The 19,864-nt window shown below is 48.5% G+C and overlaps 2 protein-coding genes across 2 annotated transcripts in view; one reads left to right on the top strand and one right to left on the bottom strand.

The window, feature by feature from the left end:
- RIMS4 (regulating synaptic membrane exocytosis 4) overlaps positions 1 to 6,189 on the top strand; it is a 17,044-nt gene extending 10,855 nt beyond the window's left edge. Inside the window, exons 2-5 of the mRNA XM_009998695.1 lie at positions 2,393 to 2,505; positions 3,136 to 3,237; positions 3,911 to 4,050; positions 5,971 to 6,189. Coding sequence (XP_009996997.1) covers positions 2,393 to 2,505; positions 3,136 to 3,237; positions 3,911 to 4,050; positions 5,971 to 6,189 — 574 coding nt within the window. The remainder of the gene's footprint in view (positions 1 to 2,392; positions 2,506 to 3,135; positions 3,238 to 3,910; positions 4,051 to 5,970) is intronic.
- Positions 6,190 to 15,896: 9,707 nt separating this feature from the next.
- The window catches only part of LOC104389745 (potassium channel subfamily K member 9-like), a 12,150-nt gene continuing 8,182 nt past the window's right edge, over positions 15,897 to 19,864 (bottom strand). Inside the window, exons 2-3 of the mRNA XM_009998782.1 lie at positions 19,771 to 19,862; positions 15,897 to 16,807 (exon numbers count right to left, since the gene is read on the bottom strand). Of these exons, the coding sequence (XP_009997084.1) occupies positions 15,897 to 16,807; positions 19,771 to 19,862 (1,003 nt within the window). The remainder of the gene's footprint in view (positions 16,808 to 19,770; positions 19,863 to 19,864) is intronic.

The raw sequence follows: 19,864 nt of genomic DNA, 5'->3' as shown, positions 1-19,864 counted from the left end.
TGCTGAATCTTATGTCTTTCTCTGTCTGTTCTCCTTTTTCTTGGCCTATTTTGGGTTCTCTAAGCACTAGTTTTCATCCTTTTTTGACTCTATGGGCAGCTGAAAAAGCCTGAGCCAGCAGGCTTGAGGAGTCTCACTGGTCTTCGTGCACACCAGGGCTTGCTTCTTCCCTCCTTTTATGGGCAAATCATGAGCCTGATAAAGCCCTTCTGGCTCTGGGCTCTCTCTTGCCCTGCTTTCCCCATCACATGTCCCTGTCCCTGCAGACTTACCAGCCCTGGGGATGTCTCTGTGCATGGTCTGTCCTTGGTAGCCTGGCTGCACAGCCAGCATCTCTGCCCTGGTCCTGTGCTCAGGGAGCTGCTCCCTGGAGAGGGTGGCCCCAGGGAGCAGAGTGAGGCCCCATGCTGCCTCTGCCCTGGGATGGATGGTGGCACTGGGGAAGCATCTCTTGGGAGTCATTGTAACCAAAAACTGAGAAGAATATTAAGCTCTCTCCACAGTGAATGGCAATTATAAATCCTGCTGTTTCTGTTTTATCTTCAAATATCACCTGGACTGTTTGTGCAAGCAGTGGATGCAGGGGAAAAAAAACACCAAACCAGAGAAAATCCACTCTGTGCAGAGCTCCTCCTGAGCCTGTCTTCCAGGATGCCCAGACATCCTCCCCCCTCATCCCTTTTCACAAAAGTGACATTTGTAAAGAGCTCAAGGGCAAGTTTTTCCAGGCTGATGGCTCAGCAGCTCCCTGTGTAGCAGCAATAACCAGGTTTCTCAAAGAGCCAGGCCAGTGCCAACGGGAGGTGCAGTGCTCCATGGAAGTCTGGCCATTTAGTTCAGTGCCCCTGTTACAGTGAGCTGAGCCACCCCATGAACCTGTCACAAGGACATGTGCTAGTGACATGTCCCTCCAGTCCCAGCTGAGGTGAGGAGCTGAGGTTTGTGTGCTGGCTTCCTCATCTGAATAAGTAAGTATTTCCATGGGGCTGAAACCAGGTCAGCACATAGCTAATGAGAGCTGAAATTGCAGCCTGAAATCAACACACTTCTGGCTGAATGGGTTTAAAAAAACCCATGCCTTTAATAATGTCTCTTAAATGTAACTGCCTTGTGGGGGGGAATCAGTGAATCTTTGTGGGTGACTAAGGCTGTGTGTGAGCCCGTGGTCCCCAGCCCACCCTGCAGGCTTTGTCCCTCTCCAACTTCGCTTGTACCAAATGTGTGGCCTCCTCACAGCATCCTTTCTGAGAAGCAAATTTGGGGCAGCAGGGAGCTGTGTCATAGTGTGGGTAGTTGTCCCCCTCCATGCTTGGGAAAGTGGCAAGAGGTTCATAATTGTGCCTGACTTCAGCAGTGCAGAACCCGGCGTGGTAGCGTGGGTACCCCGGCACAAAGCTCCTGACATGTGTTTCAGTAGCTGTGTCATGGTTTGGCAGATGCCTGCAGGACAAATGTAGGTGTTGAGTAGTGGCCTCAAGCCTCCTCCTTACCATTTGCACCAAATTTTTCTAGAACCTCTGAAACAACTTTGTAAATCAGGATACAACTGGGTAAGTCTTGGTTTGTATTGGTGTACCATAGGGTTTGATGCTTTTGTGTTGGCTTCACCCATGTCCAGTGCAGTGACCAGCACCTGTAGCCATGCCATAGACCAGCCTCTGGTGTCTGGTGAATTGGTTTTGGGCCTGTGTCCTCCTGACAGCTTTTCTTTTGCTGCAGCGACTATGGCAGAGGTATTGCTGGTGTTTGAAGATCTTGTTCCTTTAGCCTTGCACCCGCATTCAGATCCTCTGAGATTTCTTCAGGCCTGGTTGTGGAAGCAGGGATGGAAATCATACAGTTGATGTGACAGGTGCTTCTGATGTTTGGTGGTAGGAAATTGAGTCCTCTGGTCAAGAAGGAGATGGATTGCTCTGTGCTTTTGTGAGAAATAAATAGGGAATTGAGTCCCAAGGGGGCTGATGCCAGCACTGCTCATCTCACTTTTAACTGCTGCTCTAGATGCTTCATTTCCTCTTCAAAAATAAAGATTGGAAAGGGTCAGCTACCAAGAGAGATCCTGTAAGTGCCAGGAAGCTGCTTACATTATGTACCTGGAAGAGTTGGCAGGCTGCATCTGAGCCTGATATGGCAGAGATTTTACCTTATGGACAATTAGTTACAGTTAAAACAAGTATTAACCAGCTCCAACATTACTGGTTTTTTTGTGCAAGGAAAGGGATTTTAAATGGATTCCATGTAACTAAACTGCTTGGAGATCAGTGAGTTTTGCAAGGGGAAAAGGCATCTAAAGATGTCATTCATTTCAAAGATATATTAAATCTGATTCTTTAGTTACTGGGTTGCTTTAAAATGCAAATTAACAACTTGCCAAAATCAATTTCTTTTGTAGCTTGAATTTCAGTGGAGTCCATCTGGCATCTGCTGGGCAGTTCAGTGACTTCCTGGGGAGCATGGGCCCTGCACAGTTCGTTGGGCGTCAGACCTTGGCCACCACCTCCATGGGTAAGGCACACAAAGATACTGGGTGGCTTTAATTTAAGTGTTGAACAGACTGCTCCTACAAGCTACCCAATAATGTGTCCGACATCTGCTGCTCTTCCACTCCCCCGCTCCATTTCCCTGTTAAATCCAGAAGGCTTTGCTGAAAGGTTCTGCTGATTGCTGCAAATGTTAGTAGGAGAGCACCAGCTTGGTGCTTCTCTGCATCAGACCCAAAAGGCATGGACTGAGTAAACCACAGCTAAAATCCTTGAAGTGCAAACTGTTCATCTTTTGTGTTTTTCTTGCTCTCTAAGGCCCACTGGGCTCTGTAAAGATTTTATGGTCCTTCATCATTGCATTTTCCAAAGCAGCCTGCAGCTCTAGGTATTCCAGTCTGGGAGAGATGAGAGGTTCACTGCCCTGAAGAGTGTGAGACTGAGTCCCCAAAGCCTGATCAGGGGGCTGACATTAGAGACTGCTTTTGGAAATGTGGGATCAATCAGTGCAGAGCTGCTCTGGGGTAACTCGGGAGGAGATCAGGCACTTAGGGCCTACAGTTTGTTACAGCTTGTAGCAAGTGTGACTTGTTTTTTTTTTTACCATGTTGGTAGCTCACAGATTGTTCTGAAAGTCTTCTGTCTTTTGGTTTAGGGGATGTGGAAATTGGCTTGCAAGAGCGAAATGGCCAGCTGGAAGTGGATATCATTCAGGCTCGAGGATTGACACCAAAACCTGGCTCCAAAACACTGCCAGGTAATATCCTTTGACCTCCCTAAAACAACTGAGCTCCAGCCTCCTGCAGTGCACGTGAATAGGTCACTGCCCTGAAGAGTGTGAGACTGAGTCCCCAAAGCCTGATCAGGGGGCTGACATTAGAGACTGCTTTTGGAAATGTGGGATCAATCAGTGCAGAGCTGCTCTGGGGTAACTCGGGAGGAGATCAGGCACTTAGGGCCTACAGTTTGTTACAGCTTGTAGCAAGTGTGACATGAGGATTGTGGGGTGTTGGTTTTTTTTTTACCATGTTGGTAGCTCACAGATTGTTCTGAAAGTCTTCTGTCTTTTGGTTTAGGGGATGTGGAAATTGGCTTGCAAGAGCGAAATGGCCAGCTGGAAGTGGATATCATTCAGGCTCGAGGATTGACACCAAAACCTGGCTCCAAAACACTGCCAGGTAATATCCTTTGACCTCCCTAAAACAACTGAGCTCCAGCCTCCTGCAGTGCACGTGAATAGGAAGAAAACAAACTCTGCTTGGTTTCTGCAGGAATAAGCGGTCTGTGTGGGGTATTGAAAGTAAGGCTGGTTGAGCAAATCTTTTTACTGCTCTGAATGCCTTTAGAAAATGCCTGAGACGTGGCAGTCTTGTCTTTTCTAAAGTGAGCATGAAGATGTTTTCATCTTTGACCATATTCATGTTTTCCAGCTGCTTACATCAAAGCCTACCTGCTGGAGAACGGCGTGTGCATTGCGAAGAAGAAGACAAAAGTGGCTCGCAAATCATTAGACCCTTTGTACAATCAGGTGTTACTGTTTCCTGAGAGCCCTCAGGGCAAAGTATTACAGGTAAGTTGAGCAAGTCTCAGGTCTCCCCATCTCTCTCTTCTGCCTCTGCTAGAAGTTACTGTTTGTCAAGGGCTCTGGATGATTAGCGTAGATAAGTAAAAGGCAGTGTTTTCTCTGAACTGAATGCATTTGATCTGAACATAACAAATGGAAAGGAAAACCTTTCTTTCATACTCAAACTGATTATTATTTAACACCCTGCCAGGTAATAGGAGTGCCTAACAGGACAAGGTTGATTCTTATTTTTTGTTCTTTTTTTCCCTCCCGGTTAAGAGAAAAGTAGTACCTATAGATGCTAAACAATCTTGCAGCATAGGCTGCCTTCTGTGTTCATACTTACTCAGAGCACTCTGCTTTGACCATCACCCAATCACATGTCATACCTTTTTCTACCTCTTTTACTGCCATACCTTTTCATCCACACTCACATTTCCAGTTCTGCACCTCTGTTTCCAGAGCAAAGAGTGATTTTTGGGTTGTGAATTCATACCTAAATAATTTCCATCCAGTAAAGCCTGGCTAAAATCCACTGGTAGTACTGATGATGCAATTAATCTACAAGTCTCCATGCCTTGCCTCCACTGGCATATGAATTCCCAGCTAATCAGCTGGAGCCTTCTTTTGAGTGAACATTTTCCTCATATGCCTTGATTAGAAGCGTTTTCCCCTGTTGCAATAAGACTGCACATTTTTTACTGAAGTAGGGTGGGACCTGGCTTGGTCTGCTCTTGCCTTGGTAAGTTTCTTTACCTGCCAGGAAAGGCACTTATTCCAAGAGAACAGAATGAGAAACTTGACTCTCTGCCAGCATCTGTGCCACCAAACCAACTTTTTGCAGTGGCTTGATCTACCTCCTGCTGACCTAGAGTGTTAGTTTTGGTCTTTTCATTGCCACTTATTGTTTCTCCTACCTCACTTTACAGAAAATTGTAGTGATCTTGCTTATTCTTAGGGAAAGGAGCTGTCAGGATTAGCCAGAGAACACTAGTCACCAGCATAACCCATTGTGCTCATCCTCTCCTCTTCAGAACACGGGCTCACTCTGGAGTCAGTCGTCACCTTTCTCTTGAGCCACATAGGGCCCCTTGGCCACGTGCAGACCTCCAGCATGCCTAAGCCCATGACCCTCACTGCATCTGTTGTTCCACCCACTGGTCTCCATCGTGTTGTAAGTGTGATTCAGCTCTCCCTGCTCGCCTGCCAGCTTTTCCATTAGACCTCTCTGTGTCTGCAAGCCTTTCTCAGCAGCCTGTTCTGCTTCCCCTGCACGCCACCCCATGTGTGCCCCTTGCATCACCCATCCCCTTGCCAGTGCTCAGCTCCTGCCCCTTCTCCAGGTGAGCAGCTTTGCCTCCTCACCATCTGCCCTGTGTCATGAGCTCCAGGGCAGCAATGGAGATGTGCCCTTTTCCTCAAACCTCCTGGCTCTGGACCCAAGCTTTTGCTCACCTGTTTTGTTTTTTTCGTTGGTTTGTTTCTCCAGATCAGGACCTTTTCCTGCGCTTTTCCCCCAGGACACTGTTGTGTCCAGAGCCTGTTACTGTGCCAGGACCAGGTTTTACCTGCAGGTGTTGGAGCTGCAGCTCCAGGGATACTTAGTGCATTCGCTAGCCCTACCCAGCAGATAGAACATCAGAATGGTGTCTCTTCCACATACTGTGTTCACCTGTTTTCCATGGGGAGGGGCAAGGGAGGAAATAAAAGTCTGATAACATTAGGATTTGTACAGCTGTGCTTTAAAAGAAAAAAGAAAGTATCAGCCAGAGCTTCAGATCACCTGTTTGCAATGTAAACCTTTCTGCTCTTCTCAGACTGGAGCAAAGCCCTGGGATGCTGAATGTGTAGAAAGAAGGATCAATCAGACTTGTGCTTCCCAAGCAATTTGGAGGATTAACTGTACTCCCCCCTCTTGTTCCTAAGGTGATAGTCTGGGGAAACTATGGACGCATGGAGCGCAAGCACTTCATGGGAGTCGCCAGGGTCCTCCTGGAAGAACTGGATTTGTCAACTTTAGCAATTGGCTGGTACAAGCTCTTCCCAACCTCCTCGATGGTAGATCCCACCACAGGCCCGCTCCTGCGTCAGTCCTCACAGCTTTCCCTGGAGAGCACAGTGGGACCCTGCTGTGACAGGTCTTAGTGAGTAAGGAAGGGGGAACTGCTTTTGTTTTTAAACATGCTGTCAAGGTTTTGTTTGCTGGAACTCTGACCTCAAGCGCAATGCATGTTCAATCAGTTCTTGTGGAGCTGGAAGAGGAGGATAAACCAGTGACCTTAGACAGAAGACGAGGGGAGGGCTCTGTGCCCTCTCTGTCCGAGGAGGAGGGACCGTGGGGCATGAGTCCTAGTTGTCAAAGTAGACATACACCTCTTGTTTCACTTCTCTCACTGTCATTCTTGGACCCTTGTTTCAGATCAGTATTAATCCTGGAAAGTTGCAGCATTTGGGGGGAGCAAGGAAGGATTTTTTTTCTTAACTGAGTGTCTTAGAAATTTCTAATACGGATCCTTTCCTGAGAAAGTACCTGAAAAATTCAGAGGCCGATCTAAAAAAGAGCAGGAGCAGAAAGTTTCAGAGGAAGCATTAGGTTTTTCTCTTTGAAAAGAAGAAAAAGAGAGAAACCAGTGACTCTTTGTTTAGCATCAGTTCCCTATCACTGAGTCATGGTAACTGTAACACTGTCATTGCTGTGTTTTCAAACTGTGCCAAATTGCCAGCAAGTGTCTTTTCTGCATCTCTTGTCTAAGGCTGCTGCTGAAGCATACCTGGTGGGAGAGTAAGTAGCACCTACTTAGACCAGACAGTTTGAATAGAGTTTGAGTTTAGCAGGCTAATTAACTGCAATTTTACTCAGAAAAAGAAAAACCCACCAGAAGTGTGGGAGCTGAACATCAGACTTGCAGCTTGAGATACGTTTTATATTGTCAGATACAATGTTCTGCAATTTACTGACTCCCTTACTTGTTGCTGTGCATCCTTCTGTCATGATGTCTTTCATCTCCTGCTTTCCTTCCATCTCCTTTGTACTGGTACATATCTGCTGGAGATGCTGCCCTTCCTGTTGTGCTATGGACTGACCTCAAACAGGACTGTTTTGTTCTGCCACAAGAGAGGAGATTAAGGTTTCTGGGGGTGCAGAAGAAAGAAACCTCAGTTTGTCATCTTGACAAGAAGGTGCTGGAGAGCGTGTGACGTTCCTTGTGGGGAGAGAGGTGCTTTAGGCAGTCTCATTAGTACACAAAGATTGTCAAGTGTCCTGCAAGAGGAGGTGCAATCCCCTAAGTATGGGGAGGTGATGGGTGAGGAATCTAAAGACACAGTGGTCACAACATGTATATTTTGTTAATTGAAGTGCAATACTAACTATAAATGAATCTTATAGATAAAACCAGTGAAGCACATCCTCTCTCTGAGCTGCTGTTGTCAGCAGAGTCTTGTGCTGGAGTAAGTGTGCTGGACCCTTTAGACAATTAAAAGCTATCCAGAAGCAGAGAATCTCCCAAGATTTTTTGTTGATAGACCTGTTTTGTCATAGTTTGTAATGAGGATTTGATGACTGTTGTCTCAGAATAAGCTTTGGGAGATGTTTTACTTCGTGGCTTCAAAGTGAAGGTCCCATGTCACGTTTAGGAATGAGCAGATTCTTGACCTGTTGTAGAGGTAAACTGAACATTTATTTCTGCATGTGGACCTCAGCTTTGTTAGAATAAAAGCATGAAATGTTGAGTGGATGGTAAAAGCAATTGCTTTTGGTCGTAGCTTGTCTATGGCATTTTAAATTCTTTTGAGATAAATTACAGGATAGATGCAAAAATAATAGGCCTTACAATAATCTCTGTAAAAAAATTACATAGTATAAAGGAGAGGGAAGGGAGGATAAGTGACATAGAATGAATAGTTTTTTGAGTCTTTGGTGGCAAAAGCCTCAACATTGCAGATTAATCTCTTCATTTTCTTGATCAGAATGGCCTCTCACTATTTTTTCTAATCGTATTAGACAATTTCTAGATATTAGCTGAAGGAAGTTTGTTGCATGCTGGTCAAACTCTGTTGTGGCTCTCTCCTTTTTATTTTCATTAAAAAGCACACTTACTGTAATTCAAGTCAGCATCTTTTCCTCTTGGTATGTAGTGAGTACTAGGCAATATTGTACAATATGTGTATGAACTAGAATAGATTAGGTAGATTTAGTGGTTTGTAGCACTGGATCTTTTAATAACTACGTCTTTAAAAGGACTGTGGGGAGCTCCAGGTATATGCTGGACCTGGCAGCTGAGTAGTAGGGCTTCAGTGTTAATTTATGCTGAAAACTTGATATTGGTACTTAGTTTGGACATTACCTACCAGTAATAGCTAGTTACTCATGGTTTTCCTGTGTCAAATTAGATGAATGCAACATTTTTGCAGTCTTTAATGGCGAGTAGGAGACTCTATACCAAAAATATTCCCCTGGAAAATTTTGTTTAACGAGTGTCTGTTGAAAAGCTCAGTTCCTGTATGCCTGACAAATGTGCTGTGTCTCTGTACCCTACCCCTCCAAAAGCTCTGCAAGCTCAGTGATGATCAGTTTAGTTACAACAGGACAACTTAACACTGAGGACTATCTTCCATCTGGTTTTCATCATGCTAAAAGGTCACTGTCAGGGTGGAAAAAAAAAAAAAGAAGTTACACTTCTGCTTGTGTTATTTTTGTTAATGTTTCAGATTCTGAAATTTGGAGGCAGTTTTAACAGTCAGCCCCATCCTGTTTTCTTCTGTATTTCTTCCATGGTTGATTGTAGTCCAGTGGTTCTTGCTTTTTTTTCTCCTCGCTTCCGAGGCCTGTTTCTCCCCAGGGAGTGAACGTTGCAACCCCTGACTGCCACACACAGCAAAGCCACACAAACTAGCAAGTGCAGATGGCCTTCCTTCATAAAACAGACTCATAGGAGCCCTCCTGAGGGTTGCCCATGGGACAGGAGAGTTGCAGTGTACCCCACTGTCCAAATTTTTGCCTCACTCATGCCCATGATCCCTGCACCAACTATGGTGTATTACAGTTAAAGAAGTATTCTAGTAAGCCATCAATTTAAAGACTCCCAGTAGAGCATCCAAGGCAAGTCTTAGACTTGGAATAGCTTATTTTTATAAATCCTAAGCATTTTTTTGCTCTTCAAATTTGACTTGCCAGTTTCTGTCTAAGGTGATGTGATTATGACTGTGAGGATAACCAGTGTGGTCATGTAAAAAGCAGCAGTTTGCTAGAGTGATGAGCAGCTGCAAACCGACCTTTGGTCCCCTTTGCAAGTCCTGACTGAGTTTTTTCCTGTGTCTGAGACCAGCTGTTAGTTATAGTCAGGGAGTGAGAGAGAGAGGATGAGCAGGAGACTTAAAAAAAGAGGAAAAAGGCATCATAAATGTGACTGCTCTGTGAGTGATGATGGGAGATGAATCAGGGGGAGAGAAGTATTTGCCCAAATCAGGGTTGATTCCCTGTTCCTTGTGCATGAAATACTATATTTTAATAGTAATGGGAGGATTGCTTGCAAAAAAAAAAAAAAAAGAGAAAGAAGAGCTGGTCCCTGCATGACTATTACCATGGAAAACAAAAGTCCTGATGCTGAGAGCATTCCCAGTGGGAATCCCCTGCACACAGGGAGAGCAGAGCACTGGAACTGTGCCTGGCACCTGGCTTTGTCCTCTTTGTGGTCTGAGCAACAAGCAGCTGTGCCCATGGTTAGTCCTGGTTTGTTCAGGCAAAAAAAAGTGCTATTTTCCCAGTCTCTTGGTGTTGCTTTCCCTTTACCCCAACACAGCTTGGATGCCAGAGAGCCAAGACAAGGTCCTGACTCTGCAGTTCAGTCTGTGGGTCCTCATCCTGCAGCTGGAGCTGTGTGGGCAGACTGGAACATCCCTCTTGCACTGCTCGCAGGTGGTTGTGTCCCTGGCAGGGTGAGGGCCTGGTGACTTCATCTGGGCCACTTACATCCCCACTTCTTGGCCATGGATTGTCTGCAAGGACATGGCAGAGTTATTTGCTTTGAATGAAAAAGATACATATTTATTGTTTCTAGCTACCAGATCCTTTATCAATGTACTGTTCTAAATGTGCAGGTCTTCTGGAGTATGAGTATCACAAGTTCCTCTTAAGGAGCTGATTTTAAAATGTTGAGGCAGTTAACAGAATCTCAGCCTAAGCATGTTTAGTAATGTTTAGACAGCAAGACAACTTTTTTTTATGAAATTCATTTTAAGTTAGTTTATTACATGCTGTTGGTAATATTTTAAAACAGGAAAAATATTTTTCTTTAAAGACAAAATGATGTATGTTTTTTAACAGATGACATAATTTAGTGTTTTCAAAGATGTTTAACGTTCTTGGTATGATATTTGCTCCTTCTTCTGGTTTTTATGTTCCTTGTTATCTTTTATCAACTTTTTATTTTCTCCAAAAGAAACAGAGGCACATGTAAATAAACACCAGAAAAGAGTCCTATATGAAATTCTGTTCAAACTGGCCATAAAATTATTAGTAAATATTTGTTATTGTTCATTAACTCTCAGCTACTATTCAAGCCTTTGTTGAAAGCATTGATGTTGTATTTTCAAGATGAGAACTACTTAGCTAGTTTTGTCATAATCCTGTACTCTGTATAAAAACCTTTTTATAAAGAAAGTCTAATAGGCTAACAAGCAATAATATATTCCATTTGGTGTGCACAGGTTGTGACTTGCAGGCTGTAGTACATATTGTTGATACAGTTTATAATTGTCTTTGGTTTCAATGACATCATTTTGGAAAAAAAAGGTTCATATTAACTTTGACTGTAAAAAAAAAAAGAAGCCTGGGCTGTTGCCTTTTGAGAGATATTCATCCTGTAGACTTCTCTGTGAGTGTGTGTGCCCATCGACATGAACTATCTTGTAGGTGAAGGATGAAACAGCTGTAGGTGACTTCATATTACAGAGGTAAAAAAAAATAGTTTCACTATAAGCTTGATGACTGTTTCAATCTCCCTGTTTTTCTTAGGCTCTCTAGTATTTGTAACTCCATGAGAATGGTTCCCACTGCCACTGGTGCCCTGATCAAGCAAAAAAAGCCTTTGCACTCTGGGGCCACATGAGTTCTGCAGGACAGCTGCCTATTTTCCTCCAGCTACTGGAGGCAAGCTAAAGGGAGGGGTTTTTTTCAGAGCAGCAGGTTGAGCTGCTCTTCTTTAAAGGCTTGTGGGTTATGTTGTCCATTTCATAGAGGGTATTTGTCCATTTTGTGAGGAAATTCCACCCAAGGCAGAGAGATTGCACCTTCGCAGAGGCTCACAGGGGTCTAACGTGTAGAGCAGGAACAGGCTGTTCTGTGCCATTCTTCAGCAGATAGCTAATGCTGGGCTCATCTAAAGATTTTTCCAAAGTGGCAGGATCAGGATATCGGATTTTAAGTCAGCTCTATCATTGATGCAGTGCATAAAATAAAACAGCTTCAAATAGCATCCCAAGCAGATAGCTAATGCTGGGCTCATCTAAAGATTTTTCCAAAGTGGCAGGATCAGGGTATCGGATTTTAAGTCAGCTCTATCATTGATGCAGTGCATAAAATAAAACAGCTTCAAAATAGCATCCCACTTCATTGCCTGTGGATTTCCTGTAGGATTTCTCATAGGAAGAATCTTTGCTTTGGTCTCAAGATTGCCAGTCCCCTGGCCATGCAGGCAGCAGGTCCCTGGCCCAGTGATGCTGAGAGCCCTGGTGAATGAGGGAACAATTTTGTGAAATGCTTTTGAGAATAAAAAGAGCTGTGTAAGTGCAAAGTGCTGTCACAAGAGATGTGCAGGAAACGATGCATTTTAGCACCTTTGGTAATGCCCAGGGGCATATTGGGACCTGTACTGAGCATCTAAAATGAAATTGCAGTGACCGATTGAAATTTCAGCTCTGAAGGGGCTGGCTGGTTGTGTAATCCATGTCTCATTCCCTTGTGTGAGCCCTTTGCACACACACAGCAGCCAAGACCATGGGACACTGTTGAAACACGGCATAGCAGAGACCCTGCATGGCCTACCTGGCTTCCCAGCCTGCTTCTCTGAACGTGGCAGTTACCCAGGGAGTTTGCAAGTGATTAAGTATTCTCAAAAGGTAGCTCATGAGTCTTAAACTCACACTGCTCACCTCTGTTCAGTGACCAGCGTCCTAGGGACCAAGCAGCCACGTGTCCATCCCTCGCCCCAGCCGCTCACCCACTGCAGCATCGGGCTCCCTCCTGGAGGCGGGCTTTGCATCATGATGAGCTCTTCTCATGGTGCAGACACCCACCCTCCTGCCTTCCCATCCCTGTGGTAGCTGCTCTGATGCTGGTGGAGGACAGGAACCCAGAAGAGTTTCTTGTAGCATTTGGTTCTTTGCACTTTAGCAGCTGAAACTAAGCAGGAACCAGCACCAGCCCTTTACAGAGCACCAGCAAACAGAGGCTGCCACCAAATGATTTTCCCTTTGTGACTTCCCAGTAGCTAAAATGGCAACCAAAGCTGTATTGTTGAAACCCACCCTGCTAGGTCAGTAGGCAGCCTTTGCATTTACACTGCACACTGGGCACCTCACCTAGGCTTTGAGATGCCCTTGCTTGGGAAGGAGAGGGCTTTGTCCTGCAGAGAGGCCATGTGGACCAGTGGGCAGCAGGGAGCTCTGCTTGCTGGGCAGAGATGGGGGCAGAGCTGACCCAGAATACTCCAGGCACACCTATTGAAGCCATGGCCACTAGCTTTCCAGGAGCTAGGTTTTTGTAGTTGCTTGGGCACCCCAGGTTGGGATAGCTGTCCACCAGAGCTTCAGATTCCACTTTAAATCCTAGAACTTTAAATTGTGCAGCTGTTTTTTAACTTGGGGCTCTTGCTTCTTATCCAGAGCTGCTCACTGGTCTCTGCTTTGGTGACTCTATCTCTTTAACCTGGATCTGGTTTTGGCTTTGTTTGGAGAGTGAATCTGAGGCATGTTCCCCCATCCCCACTGTGCTGGGCTTGCTTTCCTCCTGTGAGCTGTGCCAGGTGGAAAGGGCGTCCTAGGGATGCAGTGCCTCACCCAAGACCCCTCAAGCAGCACTGCCATGGCCTGCCACCCTCCCGGGATGCCAGGGTCCTGCCCATGTTTTGTGGCAGTTTTGAATTCAGACCACAGAGGGGTCTTTTCTGTCCTTGGTAGGAGGTAGGGATCTTTTGCAGCTGCACACACAGGGCTGATATGCCAATGGCCAGGAGAAGGCAGGGACAGGGAGGGAGCTGCCTCTGTGCTGGCCAGGGAGAAGGGCAGCTCCCAGCGAGCTTTTCTCCAGGTTCTCTTTGCTTTCCCCTGTGCCCACTGCTCCCTCCATGGCTTCTCCCTTCCCTCTCAAGATGAGGCCTTATTTCAACCTGAGGGGACTGGGGCTGCAGCAGCACCTTCTTGCACTGAAGCTCCATCACACGCTGCCCACGGGGAGCCCCGGGCAGTGCAGCAGAGCTGGCCTCTGCTGGAATGGAGCCACCATCCCCAGCCCATCCATGCTCCCAGCTCCCCAGCCTGCTGCCCCCCTGCCTTGGACCCCCACTGCCCAGGGCCTGGCCACAGTAGGGAAATCTGCTTTCCTGGGGTTAAACCTTTTTGCTTCAGTAATTGCTTCACAAAACCCAATCGCTTTGCAGGGGCACTACATGGTTGCTAACTCTCCTCTTGCCTTTCAGTAGGAGAAGGGGGCAGCTGATCTCTTTTTGGGCTTTGTAACACTCTCCAAAACTTTATGGAGGTTTTTAACATCAGCCTGTGAGATGTAATCTCCTTGGAGCCAGAGGAGACATAGGCAATGGAGCTGGACAGCCTGCTTGCCACCATGGCCAGGTGCATGGGCTGCCTTGGGTGGAAGGTGGGACACTGGCTGCTCCTCTGTAGTCAGGAGAGGATTCTGCTATACTTTTTTCCTGTCTGTAGGTTTTATTCAGACAATATGTAATGATTGAGTGATTTACAATTCAGTGTTAAGCTAATGAAAATGTTGATAATGGTGATAATAAAACCTTTTCTTTTTTTCCTGTGGTGTGCTCGAGGTTTTTTCTGGAGTGTCTGCCCTCTCTGTTGCCACCACCATTATCTTTAACCCAAGATTTCTTCCTCTTGGGCCTACGGGAATGAGAGCAGCTCAGCCTGGTATGTCCCAGCCCTGACCCAGGCTCCTTCCCAGTGCTCTCTGTGGAAGGACCCCCTCTGAATCAACCCCAGCTTCCAACCTGTGCTCTTTCCAGATGTAATTTGAGTGTGGGCATCTCCAGGCACAGAGTTAAGCTTGTTCCCAGCTTGTGCCCCATTCTTTGAGAATGTCTTAAAGGTTGGGGTTTTTTCATGCCTCCAACTCCCTCTGCAGGTCATCGGGGCAGAACTGAGGGGCAGGGCAGCTCCCCAGCCACCCACCACCCCAGCTGCAGCCCCAGGGGGAGCAGTGGTGCCTACACCCCTGTGGCAGGGGAGCCATCCCTGGTGTACCCCTGCATCTGGGCAGGACTGGGGTTTGGGGCTCAGACACGTATCTCTGCTCCCCTCATGACAAATAACCAACCACCACCAGCTGGATTCACCTTTTATTAAACTGCCCAGAACAAAGAGAGGAGAGAGCAAAGCCTGGCCTGAGGCCTTTCCAGTGCTGCCACTCTGCATGCCTTCCCCACCAGGAGTCTTCCTGGAGGAAAATACTCTCTAAATACCTCAGAGAGTATCTTAGATAGAAATAAGAGCAAGAATGTACCTTGATTGGAGGGGGAAAAAAGTGAAACTGGCAGAGCCCAGGCCTGCTTCTTCAAGACAAAGCAGGATGGACATGGACCACGCTGGGGGGCACCAGCTGGGAACAGCCTCCCAGGTGGGGCTGTGTGGGCACCCCATCCCACCTAGGGATGCACATGGAGATGGGATCACCCCAGCTCCGATAACCCCAGCAGCAATGAATGCACACCCAGGGGCTGGAGGGCACTGGGACGGGCTGGGCTGCCAGCTGGAGGAATGAAAGGTGGTGAAGGAATCATGTCATCAGGGGCAAACCCTTTGCAGGTGGCTCTGGAGGTTCAGGGAGGCTCTCCTAGGGGCTGTGCCCTTGGCCGAGGCTGGGCTGGGGGATTTCACCTTCCCCTGTGGACAGACACAGTATCCCACCAGCCAGCTCCACCAGGAGGACCTACCAGTATCGAGGTAAAGTGTACTGGTGGGAGAATGGGTGGACCTTCAGCTGCCAGAAGTACTGAGCCAGCCACGAGTCTGAGGACAGAGCTGGAGGGCTGGTGCCATGAGTTTGTCCCCATGTGCTGAGCAGCAGGACTTGCAGCCTGTCCCCTCCTGCCCAGCTGCAAACCTGCTGCATGGCACCAACTGCACCTCATGTCAGGGGACAATGTGAATATCCCCAGCTCTGCAGGGCTCAGTACCACGGGCTTTGCTTTTGATAAACTCTCAGCAAGTGCAATCCAGCCCTTGTAGCAGGAGGCAAGAGCTGGTGGTGGCCACAGCTAAGGCTGGGCAGGGTGGGAGAGCAGTGATGCCTCCATCTGGGGAGCAGGGAGGTGGGAAAGCAAACCTACAGCCTGCTGGACTTCACCTGGACTTCACCAAATGCTTGAACCTAGTTGGGGGGGAAAAGCAAAGAAAAACTAACAGTGTCATTCAGTGCCTGCAAAAAGGAACAACTTGTTTCTCAAAAAAGGTTTAAAGGCTCCTGCTGGCCCCTGTGTGGGGCTGCCTGCCAGCTGACAGGGGAGAGGAACAAGAAAGGAGAGCGTTAAGAAGGACCTGACATCTCTGTTCTTAATTTATCATCCTAGTCTAAGACTGGAGCACCGAGTGCAGCTGGGTCTGTGCTCCTAGATGGATTTCCTCCGTGGCCGGGGGTGCTGCCGGCAGCGAGGGCTGTTGGATGACAAAGTGCTCCCTGGGGAAGAGCCGGTCTGACCCCGCGTGCTCAGGGACACCTCGTCAATTTTGTAGGAAATGGAGTTGTAATACACGGGGTTGGTGTGGCAGCTCAGGGGCTGGGGGTGGGAGGGCACTGGGCTGCCACACAGCTGAGGTCTGTAGCACAGGCACGTGCAGAAGGAGGGGACTGTGGCTGACGAGTTGGCCAACTGGCGCCGCTGCCTCTTAGCGTCCTGGATCAGTGGGATGAGGTTCATCTGGCTCGTCCTGTCCTCCACGGGGAGAAAAATGGCATTGCTGCTCCTGCTGCCCTCCTTTGGCTTGAGGTGGATGTTGTTCTGGGCTCTCCTGAGCGAGGCCCGCTCCTCGGCATCCCGCCGCTCGTCCTCCGAGTTCATGGTGAGGAACCGCAGCACCACCAGGTTGAGGAAGGCGCCGATGACAGTCAGGCCCACCAGGATGTACATGAAGCTGAAAGCCACGTACGGGGGCTTCTTTTGCAAAGCCTCGTTCTTCTGCAGGGCCACAAAGTCTCCAAAGCCAATCGTGGTCAAGGTTATGAAGCAGTAGTAATAGGCATGAAAGAAAGTCCAGCCCTCAAAATAAGAGAAGGCTGCTGCGCCGATGCACAGGGTTCCCATGCAGGACAGAAAGCCAACCAGGACCATGTTCTCCATGGAGACATTGGTTGTCCTCATGCCCAGACACTTCTTGATCTTCTTGAGCAGCAGCCTCACGACAGTGTTCATGCGTTCCCCCAGGCTCTGGAACATGACCAGTGTCAGGGGGATGCCCAGGATGGCGTAGAACATGCAGAAAACTTTGCCCGCATCTGTGCCCGGGGCGGCGTGTCCATAGCCTGGGAAGGGGAGAGGAAAGGCAGGTGTCAAGCCCTCACTGGGGTTTCCAGCAAGGCTGCCCTGAGACCAAGAGGAGCAGCAGGAGAATGGGGGTGGGAAATGAGCAGTAACAAATCTGCAGGCAATGCTAGTGGGGCCACACATGCCACATGTTTGGGGATGATGGCACATCACAGCATTGTCTGAGCAGAACCTCATTCGGCCTCTAAAGAGTGAAGAACCCTCCTGATAGCCCGTGAGCTTGCATGGGCAGGCCAAGAGGAGCCCTGGAGCTGGGGTCTGCAAGCCTTCTGCAGCTCACAGGTGCTGCAGAGGCAATGATGCTGTGCCAGCACTGGGGCTGCAGGGTGACCTGAAGCCTCTGCAAGATGCTGAGACCAACAGTGCTAGGTCACCCTGCAGGCACCCAGCAAGTCTCATCCACAGCTGCCTTTACAGGGCCATTGTCTCCACCCTTGGCACCCACTCCTGTCCCCTGAGCCCTCCAGTGTCCCATGCATCTCCAACTCCCTGCTATGTGATCGTTTGATGCTTGGCCCATTGGCCCAGGGTCAGTCCCTGCAGGAGCAGCTCAGTCTGGGAAGACTTCTGCAGAGCAACTTCAGGCTTTCTCCAGGAGTCCTAATGAGGTACTCACCACAACCTTCCAGAATTGAGTGATTCTGCACCCACCTCACTTAATTAGATCTGCTGAACAGGAATGGGAGGCCTCTGACCTAAGTGGATGAGTAACCAACTCAGTGCAAAGGAGTCATGCAGCGTGGGGGTAACAGCATCCAAAGGCATCCAAAGGCCTTTCGAGTTTCTATGAGAAAAACTTCCTTTCTGAAGTCACCTGCAGAACAGCACCAGCTCCTTCCTGTGCTGCTGCAAACAGCTAATTTTATTTTCACTTTTTGCAGGTATTTGTGTGACTTTTGCATGAAGAACATGGGGGAAAAAAAGCCACCACCCTCTTTTTATTACTCAGTCTTGTTGAAAGCTGTGACTTGGGTTTCACCTTTGTCTCTGCTGCCAGTGGGTTTCCAGGGCTCTTAGGGAAGCTGGTGTTGGGACAGCCAGAGGATGAAAACCACTTTGTCCCAGGTTCCCAAGCACACCTCCTGCTCCAGGAAAACGCCTGCCATGGGACCAGGCTGGGAGGCTGAGGACAGTGTTATCCTTGACCGTGCCATGCTCCAAACTGCAAGCAGGCAAGAAGGGACCAGATTCTAATGGCTCTGTCTGTTCATAAACCCACACAATCAAAAACGATAAGCTTAATGACTGCATGCCACATTTCACAGAATACAGAGCAGACAGGAGACTGCAGTGGCAAAAAAAACCCAGTCAGAGCCAAGCTTAATAACTGAGTGCAATTACCAGGACCCAGGCTACATAGATAATACAATGACAGGAATGAGGAGGTAAGTATAATGATCCAGAAGAGCATTAAGTGGAAAAACAGTTGTTGTACCCTGAGAGGCTGCTGAAAGAGCATTTGACTGATGCTTTCAAAATGACAAAGGGAATTAGAGAGAGTAAACACAGCTACATTAGCATTAAAACTGAGATTCAGAGCACAGCCCCATATAAAGAGACCTGATGTGCCAGCGTTTTAGAAATATGGCACCTGGGCTGAAGTGATTTATCACACGGGGTGTGTGAGAAGCGTAGCAACTGTTTGTCACAGCCAACAGAAAAATCATGTAAATGAAGCCATAATCTGTCACAAGATGATGGAGATTTTCACTGAAGCCATCCATCCTCCCCTCCTGCTGAGGCCTGACACTAACCAGGCACTGAGCCCATCGTGGTTTGCTGGCCACGTGTGCTGTCACTTGCACAAACCCCACAGCACATCTGCTGGGGACACACGGAGCCCCCCAGGGCAGGGCCTGTGGGGTACCTGCACCTCTGCCACCTCTTGTCCCCTGGTAATGCAGAGCAGTTGGTCCCACCAGCCCTTGTCTGGAGAGATGATGCTTTCAGCTACCAGATGTATTTTGCCCACCCCAAGCCCCTCGGTGAGACTGGAAGACAAGCAGGTGGCTGTGAAAGGGCAGGATCTGACCTCAAGGTCCCTTCCTTCAAACCACACCTGCTGATCAAAGTCCCAGCATGAGCAATGAGATGAGCATGGGATCCCCCTGCCTGTCTGCCCCCCATGGGATGCTCAGGGTGCAAGGATTAATTAAAGTGGATTAATTAAACACAGCTAAACTCCCATGTGGCTAATCTTACCTAGAATTAAGGCAATCCTCATTCAGTTTAGCTTCATTCTCTTGCAAAATTGAAGAAGGCCAAGCAAGGCACAGGGCACCAGCACAGGTGACTGTGTCTACACAGGGGCTTTCCCTCCAAGCTAATTCACCCTGGTCTCTCTGCAGGTTCCCACGCAGGCAGAGTGAGGTTCTGTGTCTGGTGGCTGCCCCAGCTCCCTGAAGCAGGTCTCATACAGCCAAACACTTGGACTTTTGAGTTGGCAAAGGAACAAGCAGTTCCTGCCCAGCTCTTCAGCCTGGCTGGCTACACCCCTGCACAGAGGATGGACGTGGCTCCCACCCCTGCCCTCTGACATCCCAGCCAACTCCTACAGCTGCCTGCCCCAGAGCTGCTTGGAGAAGCTCCATGTGCTGCCTCCTCCCTGGGACAACAGCCACCCCAGCACCCCCCAGGACAGGGTGACCCCCAGGCTGCCTGTGGATTTCCTCTCTCCTCACGAGGCACTGGGGGTCCCACAGGGTCAGCCCGGGGGGGGGTGGCCTGACGAGATGTCCCAGCCTCGCAAAGGGTGGTGAGACCTGCATCTCCCAAGCAGGCAAATCCTGCCCCGGGGCACCCGGAGCTGGTGGAGGTTGGTGTGGGGATGGAGGGATGATGCGGTGCAGGGATACGGGGACGGATGCCGCGCTGCGGGGATGTACGTGGGATGCCGGGCTGCGGGGCTGCAGGGGCGGCTGCCGGGGGTGCCCGCACTCACCGATGGTGGTGATGACCGTGATGGCGAAGTAGAAGGACCCGGCGAACTTCCACTGCCTCCCGGCGCGGTGGGGCTCGGCCTGCAGCACCAGCCT

This window comes from Chaetura pelagica, unplaced genomic scaffold (genome assembly GCF_000747805.2).
Source record: "Chaetura pelagica isolate M959 unplaced genomic scaffold, ChaPel_1.0 scaffold275, whole genome shotgun sequence".
In the NCBI taxonomy this organism is placed as follows: domain Eukaryota; kingdom Metazoa; phylum Chordata; class Aves; order Apodiformes; family Apodidae; genus Chaetura; species Chaetura pelagica.
Note: the sequence above shows the minus strand (reverse complement) of the source record. Positions and strands in the feature narration are given on the sequence as shown.